The sequence below is a fragment of the Rhinatrema bivittatum genome, chromosome 4, assembly GCF_901001135.1.
Source record: "Rhinatrema bivittatum chromosome 4, aRhiBiv1.1, whole genome shotgun sequence".
In the NCBI taxonomy this organism is placed as follows: Eukaryota; Metazoa; Chordata; class Amphibia; order Gymnophiona; family Rhinatrematidae; genus Rhinatrema; species Rhinatrema bivittatum.
Genome location: NC_042618.1, coordinates 346,328,415 through 346,352,408, shown reverse-complemented (window position 1 = coordinate 346,352,408; position 23,994 = coordinate 346,328,415). Strand labels below are relative to the sequence as shown.

The window sequence follows — 23,994 nt, the reverse complement described above, 5'->3', positions numbered from 1 at the left end:
AATGCGATCATTTTAGAAATAAAATTGGAATTAAATTATGGACTGTTCTGAAAAAAAACAAACAGCATGTTTTTTTTTAATCAGGTTTTTAAGAATTAGACTGAGCCCTCTGGTGACAGAAAAGTTTAGAACTGAATGCCACTATTTTGACTGTAGCAAAAATAACGAGTAGGATTTAATAAAATGGGACGTTCTCGCTAATTTTGATGTAATTGATCTTAATTATGTGTTTTTTTTAATCTTAGGTTGATGTGGTTTTTTATCTTGCATTGATGTGTTTTTTTTATTTTGTAAAGCATTATGAATTGCGCTATATCAAACTGTAATAAACAATAAGAAGAAAAAGCATTGCTTAATAAAATCAGCTTCTAAAAGGACTTTCTTAAAAGTACTAATCAGATGTAAGTAAAATTAAGCTTGAACTAGGTGGAAATGTGCATGGCTCAAGTTAGACTTGGAATTGTTCGCACATCTCTACTTGAACTGTGAAAGCAAATAACATTCCTAACTAAACTTTTATGGGATCCTTTCTTTTCTTTCCTTTCTCTTTGCTTTTGTGTGTTGGGTGGTAGATAAAGTCTGCCCCCTGACCTGTGCTCCGAGGGCCTGATTTTACTAAGCTTTTTTTTTTTCTCCATAGACAGAGAGTGGGGGAAAAAGCCTTAGCTTTCAGGCCTGACTTACTATCTGGCAGGCCGAACCAATAGCAGTCGCTCTGGCCAGCATGCCATTGTACACGATTTGGACGCATATTTTCAACTCGCTAGATGGACGTCCTATCCAATACATTCATAATATGCATGCTAACCAGCATGTAGGCAATAGCGCCGATCGCATGTAAATTGCATTGTAATGACTAGAATAGCTAGTACTCCCGATCCAGTAACACGTGCCCAAAACTAGTGAGTCCATAGTGAGGCAGTTAGGAAATGAAATAAGCTAGGGGTTGACAAGCTGGTCCTGGAGTGCCACACACAGGTCTAGTTCTCAGGATATCCGGAATGAATATGTACGAGATACATTTGAATGCACTGCCTCTATTATATGCAAAGCTAGCTCATGGATATTCATTGTGGATGTGCTGAAAACCAGATATATTTGTAGCAGTCCAGGACCAAAGTTGTCTACACTTGGAACAGATTATCCACTTCCATCAGAGCTCTGACCTCACACACAGAAAAAGAATTTAAAAAAAACTGTATACATAGAGCGACTTAAATCTCACCCTATGTTGCTATAACACATTTTGACTGTGAAATATGCCACATAATAAAATAATACAAATGTAATTTTACTAATGTCTCCTTATTGAACAGAACCCTTTGTTATCTGTTGCATTGACTTGCATAACAAATTATATCTTAATTTAAGAGAGACAATTTATAATTACAAAAGGTATTCATCTAAAGTCATAACCAGTTTAGGAGTGAATTTAAATCAATATTTTGCAAGTGAACCTATTTGTGAGAGCACGTTTATTTAAGCATGGAAAATTAATGAGCTAATTCAACTGTGTTAATGGGAGAGCTTTTTGTATCATTTCCCTCTGGGACAATCAGCATTCGATCACTGTACACTTTTTGATGTGGAGAAGAGGATTCAGTGCCAGAAAAGTGCTTACTTGCATCAGACAGATGATAAAAGAATGAATGGGTTTTCCGAGAAACGAGTTTTGACTTTGACTGGATTTTTTTTTTTTTGACCTGTCCAGAGTGAATAAGCATTTTTCTGCAATACTTAAAAATTATTTTCCCTTCTGAGCCAGACATACTCAAGTGTTTTCTCCCGTTTCCTGTCTATGGGAAAAATGCTCAGTGCACAGGCCCCTTTCAGAGTGGTTCTTATGGTGCATTATCCCTCATTACTACTTGAAACTGACTTGAGAAATTGAACTTGCTAAAGCCCATTGCCAATGATACTGACACCCTCTCCATGTCCTCTGCGATATGCTAGCAACAGCTACTTGTACAGTACCATCCTAGCCACCATAGTTTCTTTGCAGCTATTTTTAATCTGGATGTTATATCTTTTTAAGGCATAATTTACACCTTTTGGAGCCAATATATATTTCTCACACATGAAAGATTTATGTGCTGTTGAAGAAAAGCCCCGACATACTGGTAAGTTGGATTGCCTGACCTAGCTCTTCTCTTCTGGAGCATAAATTCTCTCTATGGAGGTGACACGGACCAGTTGTGAAGGTCTGAATCTGTTAGGTCCAAAACATATCTTAAACTGCCAGTGTGGCTCATGCATCAGATGCTTCAAAATCAACCAGGGTAAAACACTTTGCGCACACGAAGCTCATCTTGCCTGGCTTTTACCTGCTCTGAGTCTGATCTAGCACTAATCTGATTGGCTGATTAGGTACTTCTTACATCTGATTTTGGCCCTTGATGAGTTATGCTTTTACTTTTTTATTTTATGGTAATGATTATTCTGCAGCAAATCATTTTAATAACAGAATAAATTACATTACAGTTTGATAACTGTTTCTCATTGAAAAAGGGAAACATATTCTATTTAATGCATCACTGGCAAAAATTTGTGCTTTTTTTTGTTTTTTAAGATGGGATTAACATATCTATGTTCAAATATGCCAAAAATATTGATCTGGACATAGTCTGATATGCATTAAACAGAAGGAAATTCAAAATGTCTTCATAGAATGTACTAGATCCTACAGTGTCAGAATTAAATAATATATATGCATAAAGAGTCTGCATAAGGTATTGCTGTTACTAGAGCAGAACGTATGCTTAAGTAGCATGACATAGTTATCTATTTATTTGACCAGCTGGCTCTTTAATCATTCTTTGGATAGCTTACCCAGTATCATTTTGAATACAGAATTTTTATACCATAATAGGAAGAGAATGTTTGGCACCAGCAAAAGAAACAAACAAACAAACAAAAAGAAATCAGTGGTCTGTTTTTGTCTGGTCATAGGAAAAACTAGTAAGTGTAAGTAAGTCTTTCTTTGGGGTGGGAGAAGCTGACACTGTGTTGTCCGGAAGTAATGAGTCCCCAGTGTCCATGGAATCCTTTGACTCACATGATGGAGCTCGTCTTCTCAAGCAAATGTCTACATTGGGAGATGAAAATCCATGAGGTCCTCTTGGTAACAAACTTTGTCCATCTGGTGGGTCTATAGATATACATGGGGGGCTCATTTTTTTCTTTTGTCGTGTTGCTTGCAAGTTGTCCATTTCACTTAAGACCTGACTTATGAAGCCAGAAGAACTAGATGTGGAATGGTGCTGAGGACTGTTCTGCATGGAACAAATTTCTATTGAATGTCTCCGAGGGTCATCCAACCATGAGGATGGCTTTTTCAGGCGACCTTGGGCATCTACACTATAATATTTCTTTAGGTCCTTTAATGTGACACTGCTGCCATTGCCCGAGTTCCTTTTTTGGGTTGGCGTATTGCTCAAGGTCCGACATATTCCTGAACTCAAGTGCTCTCTACAGCTGTTTATGTCAGATACTTCTTGGTCCACTGGGTCTGCAGGCAGCTCTTCAAAAGTGTCTAGACCTGCAGAAGAGGCTGTGGAGTTCTTAGAAATATTGTATTGATTGTGGGAAAGTTGTTGAGTGTGAACACTTGATCGCCCCCACTTGGCTGATTCTCTTGCTGGTGTTGGCATCAGAGAGCCTGATAGATGCTGTGCAGACATTAAGCTGGCTGATTGGTTCATACAAGGGGGCTCACTCACCTCGCTTTGGATACTCTCCTTGCTTTCTGTGGCAGTCTTATCCATGGAGTCATTTCTTATTGCTACCTATATCGATTTGCCAAGAAATTGGGGAATATGCCAAGTTGTCAGATACATATATATAAAAAAACAGAAAGACAAAGGTTAACATAAGCAAAATACAAATATTAGAGAGAAAACATGTCAATGTTAAGAATACAAACAAACAACAAAGAGCTTCAAAAGATTCCACGGTATCAACTTGCAAAATCAACAAAAGGAATCCCACACCAAATTGTCCACCCTACACCTCTCGGTGTTAGAACTTACATAATAGTGAATAATTTTCAATGGTTTTTCAACATTTTTCTAAAATATTGGAAGGACCGCATCAGCAAGCCTGACAACGTGCTTGGGAAACCCGAAGCCGTCCGGACTGATCAATCCACTGATGCGGTCCTTCCAATATTTTAGAAAAATGTTGAAAAACCATTGAAAATTATTCACTATTATATAAGTTCTAACACTGAGGGGTGTATGGTGGACAATTTGGTGTGGGATTCCTTTTGTTGATTTTGAATGTTAAGAATACTACTTTTCATTAATCAATTAATTGGTCATCTAAATGTTGCAATGTTGTACAGCTAAAAGCCAAAGTAGTTGAAAAATTATAGTTTGATTCCTACTGTTGCTTTATGTGTGCTTGTTTAGATGACTAGGGAATGATGATTAGTTTTGTTAACCAGATATCTGCTGTGCTTCTAGATTTATATACATGAAGAGAAACTAATACTCCAGGGAATACCATGAAAGTTGATGACAGTAGTTACATGAATGGAGCATACTGGGGTGGATTTTAAAAGGGTTACGTGTGTAACCCTTTTAAAAGCCTCCTGTGCGTGACGAGCCTATTTTGCATAGGCTCAACGACACGCGCAAGCCCCGGGACGCACGTATGTCCCGGGGCTTGAAAAAATGGGCGGGGAGTGGGCAGGCTGGGGGTGGGGCCAGAGCCTCCAGGCACAGCGGCCATTTGCCGCTGTGCCTGGGAGCGCAGGCTGGCACCGTCGCACGCAACCTATGCCTGCCCGGAGGCAGACGCAACTTAAAAATTAAAGGGGGGGGGGGTTTAGGTAGGGCTGGGGGCGGGTTAGGTAGGGGAAGGCGGGGGGTGGCAGAAGGAAAGTTCCCTCCGAGGCCGCTCCAATTTCGGAGCGGCCTCGGAGGGAATAGGGAAAGCCATCGGGGCTCCCCTAGGGCTCGGCGTGCACAAGTGTGCACCCCCTTGCGCGCGCCAACCCCAGATTTTATAACATGCGCGTGGTGGCGCGCGCATGTTATAAAATCGGGCGTAGATTTGTGCGTGCTGGGTTGCGTGCACAAATCTACGCCCGCGCGTACGTTTTAAAATTTGGCCCACTTTGTTCTTGATGGTCCAGAAAAAGATGGAGGATACTATTTTATTTATTTCTTGTCTCTTCTAATAGCAAGCTGTGGACAAAATTTAGTTTCTGTATAATGTTCTTCATTACTAGGGGCATCAGAATGGGCAGATTTTGGCCTCTGCTAGCATACTCTAGTGCAGTAGTTCTTAACCTTTTTTCGGTTGGGACACACCTGACAGATGATTCTCAGATGTGTGACACACTGAACACGTGACCATCACTGGACTAAATGTAAACATATACTTTGCATCCTCAGGAACCCCCTCAACCCTCGACAATGGGTGCACAGCAGAACTAGGGCATTACCCATACAACTCACCATACAAAAAAAGATATTTTGGTTCTAGTGACATCTCAGTAAAAGCAAAACAAACTTGCTTTACTACCAGGCACAATACCGCTCCTTGTGAAAAGACAGTAATTTACCACTAATGCATGTCCTATTGAGAAAACACAAATAAGATTGAACAAATGCCTACATGCTAGTAAAATACCTCACCTCGGTCACATACCTAGAACTGACCTTCATCAAGTACAGAAAAACCACAAATTATAAATATGGAGACAGAAACTGGAATGGAAATCCAAAAAAGCCACTCTGCATGCAAAGCAAACCTGGAGAAATGGAAAGAGAAATATAGCACCTAACATAATCCCAGGATCTGCAATAATGTACACAAACTAATCCGCACCAAGTTACACCTGCATTATGGAACGTACTCAAACAGTAACACCCTATCTATGAAAAGGCAACACTACAAATATTAAACCAGGCCCTAAACACTAATACACCTCCTATTTGGAAAACAGAATAAGCCAAGCTGCTATAGATCCCCACACAGATATAATTGTAAAGCTATACTAAAAATGTTACAAAACAGCTGCTGAACAGAATAATATCCAACTAAAAACTCATAAAAATTATTAAAAATTGTCCAAATATCAATAAAAAATTTCAAAGCAGCAGACATATCACATAATACCCAATAATTAAAATAGCAGACAATAAAAAAAAATAAACTAAAAAAGGCACCTTTACTTAACCTCCCCAGCAACTCTCCTACTCCTTTCCCTTGCAGACCAAAAGCACTCACCAGAAGCAGCAGTGTCTGCTGAAGCTCTGTCCTCACGGTCCTCTTCCTTAGGGCCCAAAACCAGTCTATGTCTCTCATACACTCACCAGTCACCTCCCCGACCAGTCTCTGTCTCTCAAACACATACCAATCACCTCCCTGGCCAGTCTCTGTCTCTCACACACACTAGTCATCTTCCTGACCAGTCTCTCTCTCTCACAGAAGCACATCACCTGCTACCAGTCTCTCTCTCCATCACACACTTGCTCTCTCACTTACATACAAGCTCTCACCCAGGCCTCCCATTCTACCACACGCACAAGCTCTCACCCAGGCCTTCCATTCTAGCACACACACAAACTCTCACCCAGGCCTTCCATTCTAGCACACACACAAACTCTCACCCAGGCCTCCCACCACACACACAAGCTCTCACTCAGACCTCCCATTTACACCCACACAAACACCCAGGCCTCCCATTCACACCCACACCCAGGCTCCCATTCTCACATGCACGCACTGGGCTTCACCACCAAACCTCTTTCCTTTGCTGCAGGGATAGGCTCCAGTTCTGCCGCAGCTTTACTCCAGCGGGCCTTCTTTTTTGCTGCCACGGGGATGCGCTCCTGTGGCGGCCTTGCTTCGTCGGCATCGGGTTTCCTTTTCACTGCCACAGGGATGAGCTCCCATGGCGGCCTTGCTTTGTCGGCATCAGTTTTCCTCTTCATTGCCATGGGGATGAGTTCCCATGGCAGCCTTGCTTTGGCAGGATCAGGCTTCTTCACTGAGCTCCCATGGCAGCCTTACTTCGTCGGGGTCGGTCTTTTTCGCCTCTTCGCTGCCACAGGGATCAGCTCCCGAGGCAGCCTTGCTTCAGCGGTGTTGGGTTTCCTCTTCACCGCTACAGGAATGAGCTCCCGTGGAGACTTTCTTCGATGGCCTCGGGCTTCTTCACCGCCACTGGCCCAAACACTGTCACTCTTCCCAGCCCCCCTCAAACCACCCCACCCTGGGCTATGGGATGCCCCTTCTTCCTGCCCCACCGGCCAATCAGAAGTTTCCTCCCTTCTTCCTACTCCCACTGACAGGAAGAAGGAAGGAGGCTTCTGATTGGCTTGTGCAGGGGCAGGAAGCAGGGAGGCTTCCCATTGGCCCACTGGGGCAGGAAAAAGGGAGAAGGGAAGCACAACCGGGGCAGTGGGACACAGGAGCCATAACACACCTGCTGGTGTTTGGCGACACACTGGTGTGTCGTGGCACACTGGTTGAGAATCACTGCTCTAGTAGGAACCACATAGCCAGGAAATCTGCCAAGCAATGCTTCAGTCCTGCTCATAACCTAACGAAACCTTTAACCTCCAGCTATATCCTCTTGAACTCCAGCTCTGTGAGAGCAAAAGCTAGGCAGTTTGGGGTATAATCACAATTTGAATGTAATGACCTTTATTGAATACTAGATCCAGGGATCCTCAACCAACCTCCTTGACAGCCCCTAACGGTCTGATTTTCAGAGTAACCACAACATGCAAATTAACCTGGTTCTTGTATCAAGTGGATGCATATATAGCTGCTGAATACTCAGTGTGGCCATCCTGGATACCAGGCCTGTTTGTGGCCTTCAATGACTGCTCTAGGTTCTGCAGTAAACAGTGCTAATGTCTTACTGTGTCCCATGGTGCTTTTTTCTTGGTAAAGCTCCTAATATATTTTACAGTGCAGTAGTTAAAAGTCTTAAAAAAAAAAAAGATTTTAAAACTAGTAAGCTCATCTGATGGGACCTGAAAGTTACAGAGTAGCCACATGAGGGCAATGCAGAGATCTCATTAGGCCTCTTCGAAAGTCTAAACACATGTACAAAGGTGTGTATTTCAGTGTCTGGGCAGAAACTCTAAGGCAGTTGGCCTCAGTCCATTCTCCTATGATAATGCAGTTATGCACAGAGCTCAGCTCATTGGTGGACGACAGGCCGCCTCTTTTAGTGGAAGTGCAGGTTTCCTGTGTGCATATTTCTGAATGAAACAACCTTTCTGTGCTTTCCTCTCTCTTGTCTCTCCTTCCCACACACCTCTGCTCTCTCCCTCCCACGCCAATGTCTCCTGTGATACGGCGGACTGGTGACGCACCCTGAAATTAAGAGCTATTGTAGCTGTCGCATGTGAATTGCAATTTTTTTTTCCTGCTGAGCTGCAAGGTACTTATAAAGAGACGTACAGATATTTAAACAGATTTCACTCTGAAAGTAGATTAGATATTACTGTTATGTTCTGCTGGCAGCAGGCACTCTTTAGACTTTGTATGCACATTTTGTTTTATGGGAAATGGTGATTTTAAAAAAAAATATATTTTTTTTAGAACTGTTACAGGTATTATATATACCATACTTATTTGTAAATTATATTAGCTGTATGCACAATGCTACAATTTATTCAATGGAAAACTGCACTGAAAAATATAGAAATTTGCAAAATAATTATTCTTTAGCATATAGTTCTTTTTCATAATAACGTTGAAAGGTGTTTTTTAATACCAGTTTGAAAGGTTCAAGTAGCACTTTATCTGTACACAGTGTTTATAGAAATGCTAGAACAGAAAAATAAAATAGAGAACAAAAAAAAGGTTTTTTAAAATGGTGCTACAGGAAGGCTACAATTTCACAATGAATACATTGGTCCTGGAGGAATTCTGCGCTACTGCAGAGCGCAGAATTTGCGCAGAATTCACCCCCTGCACAGAAAATAGCAGAGCAAACCCTGGCATGCCACAAAGATGAAGGCCTGGGCATGCCGTTCGTGGCGAAAATGGAATGCCCCCTTATGCCCGGGCCTTCATCTTTGCCGTGAACGGAGCGCGTTCTGCAGCACACGCGGGACGTGCTCCGTTCGCATGCCAGTGAGAGAGAATGTGTGTGTGAGAGAGGAAAGGGGGTGTGAAGGAGGGGAGGGTGAGAGAGAGCAGGAGGGTATGAGAGAGAGCATGGGAGGTAAGAGGGGGGTGGGGGGATGCTTGAGTGTGGGTTTCAGAGAGGGAACCTATATGAGGGGAGGGGTATGGGGGAGGGCAGGTAAGAGAGAGCAGAGGGTGTGAAAGAGAGCATGGGAGGTAAGAGGGGGGATGCTTGAGTGTGGGTTTCAGAGAGAGGGAGCCTATATGAGGAGATTGTGAAAGATTGTGTATGTGAGTGAGAGATTGGGAGCTCATGTGTATGAAAAAGGGATTGTGTGTATGTGGGGGTGCTAGCTTGTGTGAAGGGATTGTGTATTTGTGAGATAGAGTCTGTGTGAAGGGGTGCTTGAGAAAGACATAGGTAGCCTGTGTGAGGATGTATGTGTGAGAGAGAAAGGGAGCTTGTGTGGGTGTGTATGCAAGAGAGAGAGCCCTGTATGAGGGGATGTGTGTGTGTACGAGAGAGTGAGGGAGCCTGTATGAGGATGTGTGTATGTGTATTAGAGAGAGGGAGCATGTGTGTGAGAGAGGGAGGGACAGAGAGAGCATGTGTGAGGGGCAGTACTGAGAACGGGGTCAAACTCTGGGACTGGCAATAGAATGAAAGGGGTTGAGCCTAGAGGTAGAGGGGAGAAATACCGGCAGGTGGAGGAGTTGGGGCCTGAGAAGGCAAAATGGTCAGGGGAATAGAGATAGTGAGTGGAAGGGACACTATTACAGTGAATTTCTAGAGAAATTCTGTTCAAAATATTTAAGATTCTGCATCTTTAAGTAATAACTTTTTTCTGTATTAATTTAAAATGTAATTACCTAAAGACTGTTATGTAAATTGTGTTATTTTGACCAATATAAAGTTTGCAGAATTTTGCAGTATTGTAAATTTTTGTGCGCAGAATTTAGAATTTTTTTGTGCAGAATTCCCCCAGGAGTAATACATGTCTCATACACATGGATTAAAGGAGCAGCCTAGTGATTAGAGTTGTGGGCTGAGAACCAGGGAAGCCAGGGTTCAAACACTACTCCCACCGGTGTGGTCTTGTGACTTTGGGTGAGCCACTTCACCCTCCATTGCCTCAGGTATAAACTTAGAAGATATCGTTCCAACAAGTGCATGTGGCAGTATTTACATGTGTATATTGCTGCAAGCAGATCTATCAAGTATTTTATAACATGCAAATATGATATACATGTTATATGCGTATCTCTACCCCGCAAAATTCACGAGTTTGTAGGCTTACGCACGAATACATGCAATGCATTGAAACCACATATATACCTATTATTTCTACCCATTTAAAAATATACACACATATTTTTCGTGTGAAGTTAAAGTAGGACTTACTTAAATCAGCCAATTTTAAAACATGTGAGCATAAATAAAATTAACCAGTTTACCAATTAGTCCACCAGTTCACCCAGTCCTTCTCCAGGTCATAGAGACCTTCCTGGTTCTTCAGCCTGAGCTCACCCCAGTTTACCCAGAACTCCCACTCAGTCCAGTATCACACAATAAACACATTTAATATCACTTTTGCCAGATAATTAGCAGGTGTAAAAATACGCAAATAAGTTGGCAAATGAACATGTGTGTCTTTTAAAATAGCAACTTACGTGCATAAGTGTTGACCCTGTCTGGGAATGCCCTAAACCATTCCTTTTTTATTTGAGTATATGTGCGCATGAGAGGAAAATTAGTTTCTTACCTGATAATTTTCGTTCCTGTAGTACCACGGATCAGTCCTGACTCCTGGGTTTTGCCCCCCCCTCTAGCAGATGGAGACAGAGAGGTTTTCAAAACAAAACTCTGCCTTATATAGGATGGTGCCAAAGATGGCGCTGGCCATCCAGTGCTCCTGCCATGTGACAGGGGCCGGCCAATGGCACGTATACCCTGTCACATGGTAAGGGCAAAGGGCCATCGGCGCCATCTTTATGAGTGGCAGCTGATGGCCCGAGAGCAGGAGATTGCTCCCCGCGCCCCCCCCCCTGGACCACCAGGTAATTTTAAAAGGTTTTTGGGGGGGGGGGTCGGGAGGGTGGGGGAGGCTAAGGGGGTCGGTTTAAAGGGTCGGGTGGGTTTTTTTTTTATTGGGCCATCGGCGCCATTTATATTAGTGGCAGCCAAAATGGCGCCGATGGCCCGAGAGCAGGAGATCGCGCCGGGACCCCCCCCCCCACTGGACCACCAGGTAATTTAACATTTTGGGGGGTTCAGGAGGGTGGGGGAGGGTAAGGGATTGGTTTTAAAGGGTCGGGGTGGGTTTAGGGGTTGTTTTGGTGTGCCGGTTTTCCCGCCTTCCCCCCAAATAATTCCCGTGCCCGATTTAACGATTTTTGACGATAAATCGGGGGAATCTGTATTGTATCGCGCACTCTAACGATTTTTGACGATTTAAAAAATATCGATGATTTTTTTAAATCGTCAAAAAACGATTCACATCCCTATTCAAAATGACTAATATTGCTGCTGACAGTTCTCCAGAACATAAGACGCAGACTAATAGAGAACAGTCGGTGGAGCCTCCGACATCTCCCATAGCAATCCTACCAGCTTCACCAAGTTATAAACAGAATACATCATTTGATTCTCCTTCACCGTATACATCCCCATCATCATCTACAGGATTCCCATCTGATCCGTAGGAACAACCTCAGGAGCCGTATTCCCCTTCGGAAGACCTTACATACCCAAAATTTCTAGAAAAATTGGGTACAATACTGCATCTAGCGGTCCAAAAAGAGACAGACCCTAAGTCAGAAACCCTTGGTCTCCTAAAAATTTTTGAAACTCCAGGGGAACCAACATCTCTTCCACCACAAGAGCTCCTGCATTCAGTCTTGCAGAAATCCTGGGAAACACCTTACACAATCGCAGTAGTTTCCAGGAAAACGGACATAAAATTCCGTATGAGGAAAACATCACCGTACTCTGTACCACAATTACCTCATGCTTCAATTGTAGTAGAGTTGGCGATGCAAAGATTTAAGAAAACAAAGTCACATTCCTCATACCCATCAGGCAAAGACAACAAATATTTGGATGAGTTTGGCAGGAAAATATACCATAACTCAATGTTGAATGCCCAAATTATGCACCATCAATTCTACATGGTACAATACCTATATGAGTGCATACAAGCTTATAAAAGGTATGCTCTCCTCGACTGCGGATCAGATACCTCCGCCTCTTGATGACATGGAAGAATGTTCTCGTCACCTTTTGAGGTCAATCTACGAAGCATATGAAACATCGTCTAGGGCATCGGCAACAGCCATTGCAGCCCGCAGACTAGCATGGTTACGATCAAGTTCCATACGTGAAGATTTGCACGAGAAACTAATGAACCTCCCATGTACAGGAGATAACCTGTTCGGAGAACGATTTCAGGACACAGTGGGTAAACTGAAGGAAGAAGCTCAGCAGTACAATCATTAACATCACATCCTAACTATTCGACCTCATGTCGTTATATTGGATCTACTCGTAGGCAATCCTATGCCAGGAGACCCTACAGATCTTACCAGTCCTTTCATACACAGACTTACACTGTGTACCAGCGTCCTGCTCTACAACAGAATACCTCAAACCAATGTAGAGGTAAACCACGCAATCAGAGACAGCAGGCACAACAACCGGCTACTGCAGTGAAAGCGACTTCATATTTTTAGTTACCCAGCCACCACCACAACATCAAGCACCACCCGGCAGGATTCATTCCTGCCTGACAGCCTGAGAGAGAATAACATCCGATCAATGGGTTTTGGAGACAGTACGTCATGGCTACCAACTCCAATTTGTCACAAAACCCATATTACCTCATCTTTCTATTTTCAAGATTTACAACTTCCAACCACAACTGGGGGAGGAAATTGCTTTGCTTCGCAAACAACAAGCAATTCAACAAATTTACCCAGGGACCCAATCAGTAGGATTTTATTCCCCATACTTCCTCATACCCAAGAAGTCGGGTGGCCTTCGCCCCATCCTAGACCTAAGGGAATTGAACAAATTTCTCACCAAAGAGAAATTCAAAATGGTATCGTTGAAATCAATCCTTCCTCTGATTCAAACCAATGATTGGATGTGTTCCATCGACCTGAAGGATGCTTACACACACATTCCAATCCATCCATCCTCGTGGCGTTACCTATGCTTTCGCTACAGGCATCATCACTACCAGTACAAAGTTCTTCCCTTTGGACTATCGGCTGCACCCAGGGTGTTCACCAAATGCATGGTAGTGGTGATGGCTCATCTCAGACAACAAGGTATAACCAATTAAACAACCATACACACTGCAGAAATTCACTAAGGGGCGGATTTTCATACTCCGCGAATAGGCCTACTTTTGTTTGCGCTCCAGGCGCAAACAAAAGTACGCTGGATTTTAGTAGATATGCGCGGAGCCGCGCATATCTGCTAAAAACCTGGATCGGCGCGCGCAAGGCTATCGATTTTGTATAGCCGGTGCGCGCCGAGCCGCGCAGCCTACCCCCGTTCCCTCCGAGGCCGCTCCGAAATCGGAGCGGCCTCGGAGGGAACTTCCTTTTGCCCTCCCCTCACCTTCCCCTCCCTTCCCCTACCTAACCCACCCACCTGGCCCTGTCTAAGCCCCCCCCTTACCTTTGTCAGGGGATTTACGCCTCCCGGAGGGAGGCGTAAATCCCCGCGCGTCAGCGGGCCTCCTGCGCGCCGGGACGCGACCTGGGGGCGGGTCCGGAGGGTGCGGCCATGCCCCCGGGCCGCCCTGGGCCGTAGCCACGCCCCCGGGCCCGCCCCCGGAATGCTCCCGACACGCCCCGAAAACGCCGCGCGGTTCGGGCCCGCCCCCGACATGCCCCCGACACGCCCCCGACACGCCCCCGACACGCCCCCTCCGAAAACCCCGGGACTTACGCGAGTCCCGGGGCTCTGCGCGCGCCGGTAGGCCTATGTAAAATAGGCTTACCGGCGAGCAGGGCTCTGAAAATCCGCCCCTAAGTGTGTAGTTTTTAAGATATAGCGCACCATTACTAATGGATAAGTTACATTTGTAAAATTAGTTCTGTAATTAAAACTGAGAAGGAAAGACATGGACATGATTAATCACATTTAACAACGAACATTAATAACAAACTATGTTACCGAACTTTATGGCACCTATGTAAATGGACAAATTGTAGTATCATTACTTTTATGTGCCTTAATGTAAACCGTTGTGACGGTCCCCACCAAACGACGGTATAGAAAAGACTTAAAATAAATAAATAAAATAAATAAATATCTGGATGATTGGCTCATAATCGCCCCAACTCCAAACATCTTACTGGAGCACCTCCATCGAGTGATACAATGCTTGCAAGAATTAGGATTGGTGATCAATTTTCAGAAATCACACCTACAACCAACACAATTACAGTTCATAGGAGCATGTCTGGACACTACGTGCAACAGGGCATACCTACCAAGCGACAGAATATCACAATTCCGTCTTCTGTTACATACCTTGAACCATACTCAGAGGCCTTCAGCGAGACAGGTTTTAGTAGTCCTAGGCCACATGGCAGCGACAAATTTCATGGTTCCCAACACCAGGCTACACATGAGATGCCTGCAATGGGGCTTGAAAAGTCAATGGAAACAGCACTCGCAACCATTGACACAGAAGTTATCATTGACCGCCGAAATGAGAAAAGACATAACATGGTGGTTCCTAGACTCCACCCTATCCAAGGGAGCATTGTTCAGTTCCCCTCCTCACAACGCAGTCTTAACCACAGATGCGTCTCGCAAGGGCTGGGGTGCACACCTCGAGATTTACGAAACACAAGAGTTATGGACAATCTCGGAACAGAACCTGCAAATAAATTTATTGGAACTCAGAGCAATTCGCAATGCATTACGAGTATTCCAAGACCACCTGAAAGGATGCAGGGTCATGATCTACATGGACAACCAAATCGTGATGTTTTACATCAACAAACAAGGAGGGTCTGGTTCATGGTCCCTTTGCAAGGAGACCTTGACAATCTTCGAACATGCTCACCGAAATTGCATACATCTCTAGGCAACTTACCTACCAGGAGTTGCAAACACAAGAGTGGACAAGCTAAGCCGCATCTTTCATCCTCACGAATGGGCTCTCAATACAGAAATAGCCCAAGATATATTCATGCAGTGGGGGACACCTTCAATAGATCTCTTTGCAACAGAGATAAATGCTCAAGTTCCCAAATTCTGCTTGATAAGACCAAGCCAATTCAGGATCGCTCAAGATGCCTTCCTCATCCCGTGAACGACAGGCCTCCTATATGCATTTCCTACCATACCACTCATAACAAGGACAATTCAGAAATGCATAGCAGACAAAGCTCAACTGATACTCATAGCCCCGGCTTGGACGAGACAACCGTGGTACAGTTTTCTTCTCCGACTATTCATCATGGATCCCATTCGATTATCGAATCGCCAGGATCTTCTCTGCCAAGATCAAGGGACGCTTCTACACCCGCTACACTCATCTCTCAACTTGACAACGTGGAGATTGAGAGGCTCCTTTTAACAGAAAAGGGAGTTTCCACTTCGGCACAATTCATCTTGTTAGAATCCAGGAAACTCAACGAGGAAAAATTATAGCTATAAATGGAAACATTACTCTAGTTGGTGTACGTCCAGAGGTGTACCACCATTGGACTGCTCACCTGAATTGCTCATTGATTATCTTCATACCCTATATACAGCTGGTCTAGCAATGTCATCCATTAGAGTTCATCTCAGTGCCATAGGGGCATATCATAGACCACTTAACAATATTCCTATATCCAATCATCCCTTACTATCTCGTTTCATTAAGGGATTAACTCATCTTCGTCCTCCGATCTCTAAGCCTCCAGTTCCATGGAACCTCAACATAGTTCTGGAACAGCTCATGCTTTCCCCGTTCGAACCCATGGACTCTGCACATATTAAATACCTCACATGGAAGGTTGTGTTCCTGGTTGCAGTAACATCAGCACGAAGAGTCAGTGAATTACAGGCCTTGGTCCATTATTCTCCATACTTGCAATTTCATCACCAGAAGGTAGTTCTCCGAACTCACCCATCCTTCCTACCAAAAGTGGTTTCTCAATTCCATCTCAATCAGACCATGGAATTACCAACCTTTTTCCCTAAACCTCACACAAATGATAGGGAAAAATTACTGCAAACACTAGATTGTAAAAGAGCTTTAGCATATTACAAAGAAAGGACAAACTCAGACTCCCAAGTTTCTCAACTCTTTGTCTTTTTTGACCCAAAGGCACCTGGACTACCAGTGGCTAAACGCACCATCTCCAGCTGGATAGCACAGTGCATCAAATTCTGTTACAATAAACAGAAACTACAACTACATTCAGAGCCGAAAGCTCACCAAGTCAGAGCAATAGCAGCCTCATTAGCACACCTGAAGAATGTGCAACCCATAGACATTTGTAAGGCAGCTACATGGTCATCGCTCCATACCTTCACATCTCACTACTGCCTTGATCAACAAGCAGCCACTGACGCGAAGATAGGGCACGCAATCCTGCAATCTCTATCCTCCTGTCCACGGTGACTGCCACACTGTCAAAGATCACGTACAAACATATATATCATAAATAATGTGATCGGGAGCTTGGGACTCCCATGACAGCATGGCTAATTCAGCCCTGCTATCAACGGGAAAAAGCAAGTTTGCTTACCGTAAATGGTGTTTCCGTAGATAGCAGGATGAATTAGCCATGCTGACCCACCCTCCTCCCTGGCAGTCACCAAGTCTTCGACTACACAAAGGCTTAATCACAGACTGAGGAGATTCCGTTACTTTCCTGCGCGGGAACACACGTGCAGCCGCAGACAGCAAAGCTCTGATCTCTGCTTTGACAAGCTCCGCCTCCTGGACCTGATTGACAGATCCCATGACAGCATGGCTAATTCATCCTGCTATCTACGGAAACACTGTTTACAGTAAGCAAACTTGCTTTTATCATAAAGACTAGATTGTCTATGAAGCATGTATGTTAGCTTTTCTACTGTGGCAATTTCATGCACCTGTCAGTGCCTGCATGCCAAAGTAGGAGCAACCTTCCAGAGCATAGCTATCGTGAATCTGCTGGCATGTATCAAATGATCCGCAAGTTGAAGCTTTGCTGTACCCAGGTTATGCTCTTCCCATCTTCCCAACAAACATATGGAAGGTTTTAGTTTAACCTCCCCACCTAGGATATGACACAACTCTTGCCCAACCTGCTCCCAGAATTCACCCACTAGGGGGCAGTCCCACCACATGTGTAGATACATGCCTACCTGCCCATAGCCTCTCCAACACAAACTTGAGGCACCTGCCAAAAATTTGGCATAGTGTGCTGGGAGCCTGTACACTCTATGAAGGAGTTTTACTATCAGCTCCACTTGCTTGCTACATTATGGGCCCAATATTGAAAGCGCGTTTAGCACTGGATAGCCGGATAAGTCACTTATCCAGCTATCTTTTAGTGGACCAATTTATGGGCAGGCAGTGGGGGGATCTGGGTGGTGCTACTTATCTGGTTAAGTTAACTGAACAAGTAGCAATATTTGTTCTTATCCAGTTAAGTTAATCAGTTAAGTTAGATCAGCCATTGAGCTGATCTAACTTAGCCAGATTTAATTTATCCAGCTAAGTAGTGCCTTGACTGTGGATATTCAGCGGCATAGCCATGCCGCTGAATATGCCTTGTAACCTAGCCCTATAAGTCATTTCCGGCTTAAGTTACTTACCTGACCAGCACTGAATATCGGGCTCATTGAGATTCTATGTGCCTTTTTCCAGGTAGCCCTCCAGCTTTCGGTAGTGTAAGTCTCTATTCCAATAAGCTTCTAGACTTAGTGGGGGATCCCTTTCCATCTGACATTCCAGCACTGCCTTGGAGAATTTTGAGATTCCCTGCTTTGTTATGTCTTCCCAGACAATACATTTTTCCCCACTGAATTAGGGGCCTTCCATTCCTAGCCCCATCTTCTATAATTTTCCAGCTTTAACATAAATCTGTGATAAAAAGATTCAGACTTACTGGATACCTCATAGTAGTCTTTAGGATCTTGGAATATCCTCATTTGGGCATCTTCCTTCTCCCGTAATTTCCCTATAAATTTTAGTCTCAGTTTTTCCATCATTCAGTTGCCTTTCCTTATAGTGAGGTGCTTAGCAGCCTAAGATTACGCCTTATAGGCATAGCTCCCGACAACACTTGTGAAAGAAATCCCAGATTCCAACTCACCATTTTCCAAAACCTAATAGTGTGGGATATAGGAGGGCTTGCACAACTTCCCCCTGCTTACTACCTGGAACAATTCAGGCTGGAGCAGCAGCACTGGAGGGTCTTTCCCCCCAGTCAACTGGACTTCCAAAGAGTGCCAGGGGGTTGCCTGATCTCTGTGGAACCAGGGCAACGTGCCCATTAGTCCTGCTGCCCAATAATATCCTTGCAAGTAAGGAAGACCATTCCCCCTGCCTCTTTTGGCCTCAATAACGTTCTTAACTTGATGCATGCTTGCTTTTTGTGCCATATAAATTTTACCAATGTCCCATACAGTCAACCGAAGAACCCCCCTCAGGTAAGCAACAAGGAACAAGCTGGAATAAATACCTGAATCTATGGAGTATCTTCATCTTCAGTACATTTATTCTGCCTGACCATGAAAGAAATTTATCATCCCATACTCTTAAAACTTTCTGTATGTGGTCAACCACTGCTGCATAATTATCCTTATATAGGTCCACGGGTTTCTTGGTCACCCAGTTTACCCAAATATTTGATCATTTCTCCCACCATCCGAAAATTAGAAAACCATGAGGGGATGTCTCCTGCATTTAAAGCACCAAGTGGAAATACCTCAGATTTATACATTTAATCTTATACCCAGAGGGGGTCATTTTCAAAGGAGTTACGCATGTAAATGTGACATACTATCGTAGCAATTTTCAAAAGCTATTTACTCGAGTAAAGTGCACTTACTTGAGTAAATCCTATGGACAATCAATGGCATATATTGTAGCAATTTTGAAAAGCCCACTTACTTGAGTAAAGTGTATTTACTCGAGCAAAAACCAGTTTTGCTCGAGTAAATGCTTTTTAAAATCTACCCCAGAGACTTTACTATAAGCTGCTAGTGCTATTAACAGCTGAGCACCTGTTCTTTTTAGATTTGTCAGAAACAGGAGAACATCGTCAGTAAAGAAAGAAATAATGGGCCTGATTTTAAAAAGCATTTACTCGAGTAAAAACCAGGTTTACTGGAGTAAATTCACTTTACTTGAGTAAGTGGGTTTTTGAAAATTGCTACAATATATGCCATTGACTTGTCTATAGGATTTACTCACATAAGTGCACTTTACTTGAGTAAATGGCTTTTGAAAATTGCTACAATAGTAGCTACATTTACGCATGTAACTCCTTTTGAAAATTACCCCCAATGTGCTCTGCCCCTTCCACCTGAAAGCCAGTAATAGCAGAGGAATCCCTTGCAGGCTTTCTGCTTTGGATATATTTTTAAAAGTTTTTGGTTGTGACGGTCGCAGTGGCTTCTTTGAGGGATGGATTGTTTTTCGCTGGGCCAAAAAACAAAAGCATCGTTTGATAAGGCACAGCCTTAGGTCCGAACTGTGAGGTGAGGACCGGCCCTCTTGTCTTGACCTTTCGGGTGAGATTAATAATCTGTACAACATTGATGCCACGTCACTTGAAATCCCCCACATGGTCCTGCATATTCCATGTTTAGCTGGTTCCGCTGCTTGGTGCTTTATCCCTCACTAACGGGCCGATACAGTAAAGTCGTAATGCAGTGTTTAACCATTCAGTATTTTCTTCATTGATTAGTTTATGGATTGTGCATAGTGACCGGATGGACGTCGGAGGTCACGGCGTGTGCGCATGCACCTTCGCTGCCTTGCGCGCCCATATTGGAGGTACAGGCGTGCGCGTATTCACCTTTGCCGGCGGGGCTGCTGAAGCCGCTCTCTCTCTCGACGCCCTTCTACTTCTACTGCTGCTGCTGGGGGCTTGCATGGCTGCAGCCAGGGCAGACATCTCGCCCCATGGTCTTGTCTACTACTTTTCCTAGACCTTTCTCCTCTAAGGCGGCGTGTTCCTCTGTCAGCTGACGACCTGACGTCCCGCCTCCTCCACTCCCCCTCAAGTCAAACAAGATGGCGACCCTGCTGCGGCTCCCGACAGCTCGGCTCCTGGTAGGAACACTACGTCTTTGTGGTGCGCACTCGAAGCATGGACATACTACAGACCCGACGCTATGGTTACTTTCAAGCCAAAGAAGACAGTTCAGTAACACCTACGTTTCAGTAGAGATGGATGATGCCACAGGGGTTGCGGTCATGAAGATGAAGTGTGCCCCTGTGAACAGCCTCAGCCTGGACTTCCTCACAGAGTTTGCCATCAGCATGGAGAAGCTGGAAATCGATCGAGGTTGAAGAGGGGTCATCCTAACTTCTGCCGTTCCTAGAATCTTCTCAGCGGGGCTGGATATAACTGAGATGTACGGGAAGAGCGCAGAGCACTATGTGGAGTTCTGGAGAGCTGTGCAGGAGATGTGGCTGAAACTCTACAGCTCCAGCATGGTGACAGTGGCGGCTATCAATGGATCCAGTCCCGCAGGAGGCTGCCTGATGGCTATGTCTTGTGACTATCGGATTATGGCTGACAACAAGAAATACAGCATTGGACTGAATGAGACACAACTGGGCATCGTTGCACCTTTCTGGTTTAAGGATGTAATGTTGGAGGTTGTTGGGCACAGGGTTGCAGAGCGTTCTCTTCAACTGGGGCTCTTGTACTCGCCAACCGATGCCCTGAAGATAGGCCTTGTGAAGAGATAGTAGCAGAAGACAAGGTCCAGAGCACTGCCTCTGCTGTGATGGCACAGTGCTTAGCTCTGCCAGACCACGCTCGACAACTTACCAAATCAATGATGAGAAAGCCAACCTTGGACCGCCTGGTGACACACAGGGAATCTGACATCAAGAACTTTGTCAGCTTAATCACAAGAGACTCTATTCAGAAGTCTCTTCAGATGTACATGGAGATGCTTAAAAAGAAGTCAAGTTAGAAGAGAACCATGGGGCCAACAGGTGCATGACACCCAGTTGGGAAGCTCTGTTGGAGGAAGCTAGGCCCCCAAGCCTCTGCAATCCCAAGTAGCAGATGCCAAAGTGAAGAATGTGCCTAAATTTACAAGCAATTATTCCACTTGTTCTACGCTAGTCTTTTGTCTGTGGCCTAATGCTAACACTAACACTGGTGCTACATCAAATGACCGAGGGGCTGGAGGGCAGGTGATGGTGGTTTGGTTTCTGCAGTCTGGTTGTGAGTGGGAAGGAAGCATAAGTGCAATAAAAAATCCCTTTTGAATACTGTAGAAATTACAGAGCATACACCTGTAGAGCGAAGCTCCTTAGCAGATTTTTACAAAAGTTTGTGAATTGCTAATAAAATATTTTGAAATTTAAAAAGTTTTTATTGTGAATTTTTGCCTCTATGGCCAACTTCTTGGGCATTGCTGTAAAATCATTTGGCAGAGTCTCCTAACTCAGTGTCATGTTTTGTGTATGGGTGCTGGTGCTGCTTTTCACTCTGCCTTAGGCGCCAAATTGCCTGGCTACGGCTCTGGACTAGAGAATGGAAATAAACAAATGGGGTAACTTTGCAATTAAAAAGTTATCCATCTAAATGGCTAAGCTGTTATTTAAAAAATCTTATTCGGTTGTATTTTAGCTGGATAACCTTTCAGTTATCCATCTACATGGCTTTTGAATATCAACATCTTTATTTATATGTGTGTATATATATATATTTTTTTTTAGGTATTCTCTTTAGTAATTGTTATTATTTGCAATTAACATTGCTCAAGAAAATCTATCATAAAGACCTGGAACCATGATGTACTAGTCAGAGTGTGCCTGTATGTATATTCAATCTATAAAAAAGAAAATCCCGATTATCTATAATATTCTACAAACTCAGTCTCCTGATTGTCTCTGTATATCTGAAACATGGTTATTAGACACAGACAATGTTCTATTGAATAAGTTATGTCCTTCAGGTTATGTTGCCTTTTCTCGGCCAAGGTCAAGAAGAAGAGGGGATGAGAAATACTTGTAATTATGAAAGGCACTCTATCCCCCACCCATGTGAATATTGATCCCATTCATCCTTATGAAATCCTGGTTATCACTTCATCTCTTGTAAACATCTTGTTGGTGTATTGTCTCCCTTTATTGCTTTCACATAATGCCTCTCCATTTATCATCCTTAAAGTTAGATTTAAAATCCACTATACTACTTGGAAACTTTAATGTACATACTGATAAATATCCTTTACCACCTACCGCTGAGCTTTTGCTAGACACGATGGCTGGCATGGCCTGGGAACAGTTTATCAATTTTCCAACTCAAAGGCAAGATCATACTTTAGATCTCCTTTTTTATGAACCCAAACACACTAGCCTAATCCCCACCAATACTACATTCACAACAAATACCCCATAGTCTGATCATGTTCTTATCTTTTGTACTTGACAACTAAAACCTAAGATGGTTCATAATACTCAGATGACTAACTGAATCAGAAAAAGAGGCCATTTTGATATCCATAAATTTAAAGATCTGTTAATACTTTATACTGACAATTTTTTAATGCTTGATGTTGACCAAGCTGGCTAGCCACAATTGCAGATGAACTTGCCCCATGAAGATAATTTATGCTAAATGTCACAATTATGCACCCTGGTATAATTTAGCATTAAAGGAACTAAAAAGAGAACTTAAGGTAATTTGACGCAGTTGGTGAAAAAAAATTCATCTTTTTTTACAAAAACGGCTTACTTGTCACACTTATTTATTTATAGGGAAAAGATAAACCTGACTAAAAAACAATATTTTTCCGCTAAGATTCACAATGTTGGTACAAATATTTATGAATTATTCTGAGTGGTTAAGACCTTAACCAGTTCAAAAAATCTTCTAGGCCTAGATCAATCTTCAACTACATGTAATCAATTAACTCAATTTTTCATTAATAAGATTAGTGTAGTGAAGGATAGCTTGCCTGCATGACAATACCCCCCACACCGATCCTCCCCCACCCCCCCAGATTGTCCTTTGGGGGAAATTTTTGAAACTGTCTCCAGCTTATCAATATCTTGTATTATTCCTAAATTGAACTTGTGTTCTTCACCACTAAATCCATGTCCTATAGCCATCCTGAAACTAGTGAAGGATGAGATTAGTCCAATAATTGCTGATATTATCAACCTCTCCTTGTCAAGTGGCATCGTCCTGTCATCACTGAAACATGCATTAGTTAGACCAATCTTTAAAAAATCTTATGCCGATCCCTGTATTTTCTCTATTGCCAGATCTCTTCCTTGCTGTTTTTGACAAAAATCATTGAAGCAGTAGTACTTGAACAACTAAAGACCTTCATCAACGAAAGAAATTCTTGACCAATGCCAAATCGGTTTCAGAAAGTCATAAGGTCATAAGGTCCTCCTGCAATTTATCACTAGAGGCTGATCCCAATTTAACTACTGTGAATAATTTTGTGTCATATGCAAATCTGATCACCTCACTTATTGTTCCCCTTTCCAGATCATTTATAAATATATTTATAAAGCACCAGTTGAAGTACAGATCCCTGAGACACTCCACTGTTTACCTCTCTCCCTGAGAAATTTTATTGTTTGGACTATATTTTATTGTTTGTTTTATGAATGTTTTAAACTCTAATCTGTTTTGAATGTTCCAGAAATGTGGAATACAAATCTTTTTTAAATAAATGCC

At 43.3% G+C, this 23,994-nt stretch overlaps 1 protein-coding gene and 1 pseudogene across 8 annotated transcripts in view; one reads left to right on the top strand and one right to left on the bottom strand.

The window, feature by feature from the left end:
* Positions 1 to 596: 596 nt before the first annotated feature.
* CACNA1G (calcium voltage-gated channel subunit alpha1 G) overlaps positions 597 to 23,994 on the bottom strand; it is a 468,525-nt gene continuing 445,127 nt past the window's right edge. For all 8 annotated transcript variants that reach the window (XM_029600643.1, XM_029600645.1, XM_029600651.1 and 5 more), the window contains one exon: positions 597 to 3,785. In XM_029600643.1, the coding sequence (XP_029456503.1) occupies positions 2,922 to 3,785 (864 nt within the window). In that variant the 3' untranslated portion in view covers positions 597 to 2,921. The remainder of the gene's footprint in view (positions 3,786 to 23,994) is intronic.
* LOC115090946 lies at positions 19,706 to 21,313 on the top strand (annotated as a pseudogene).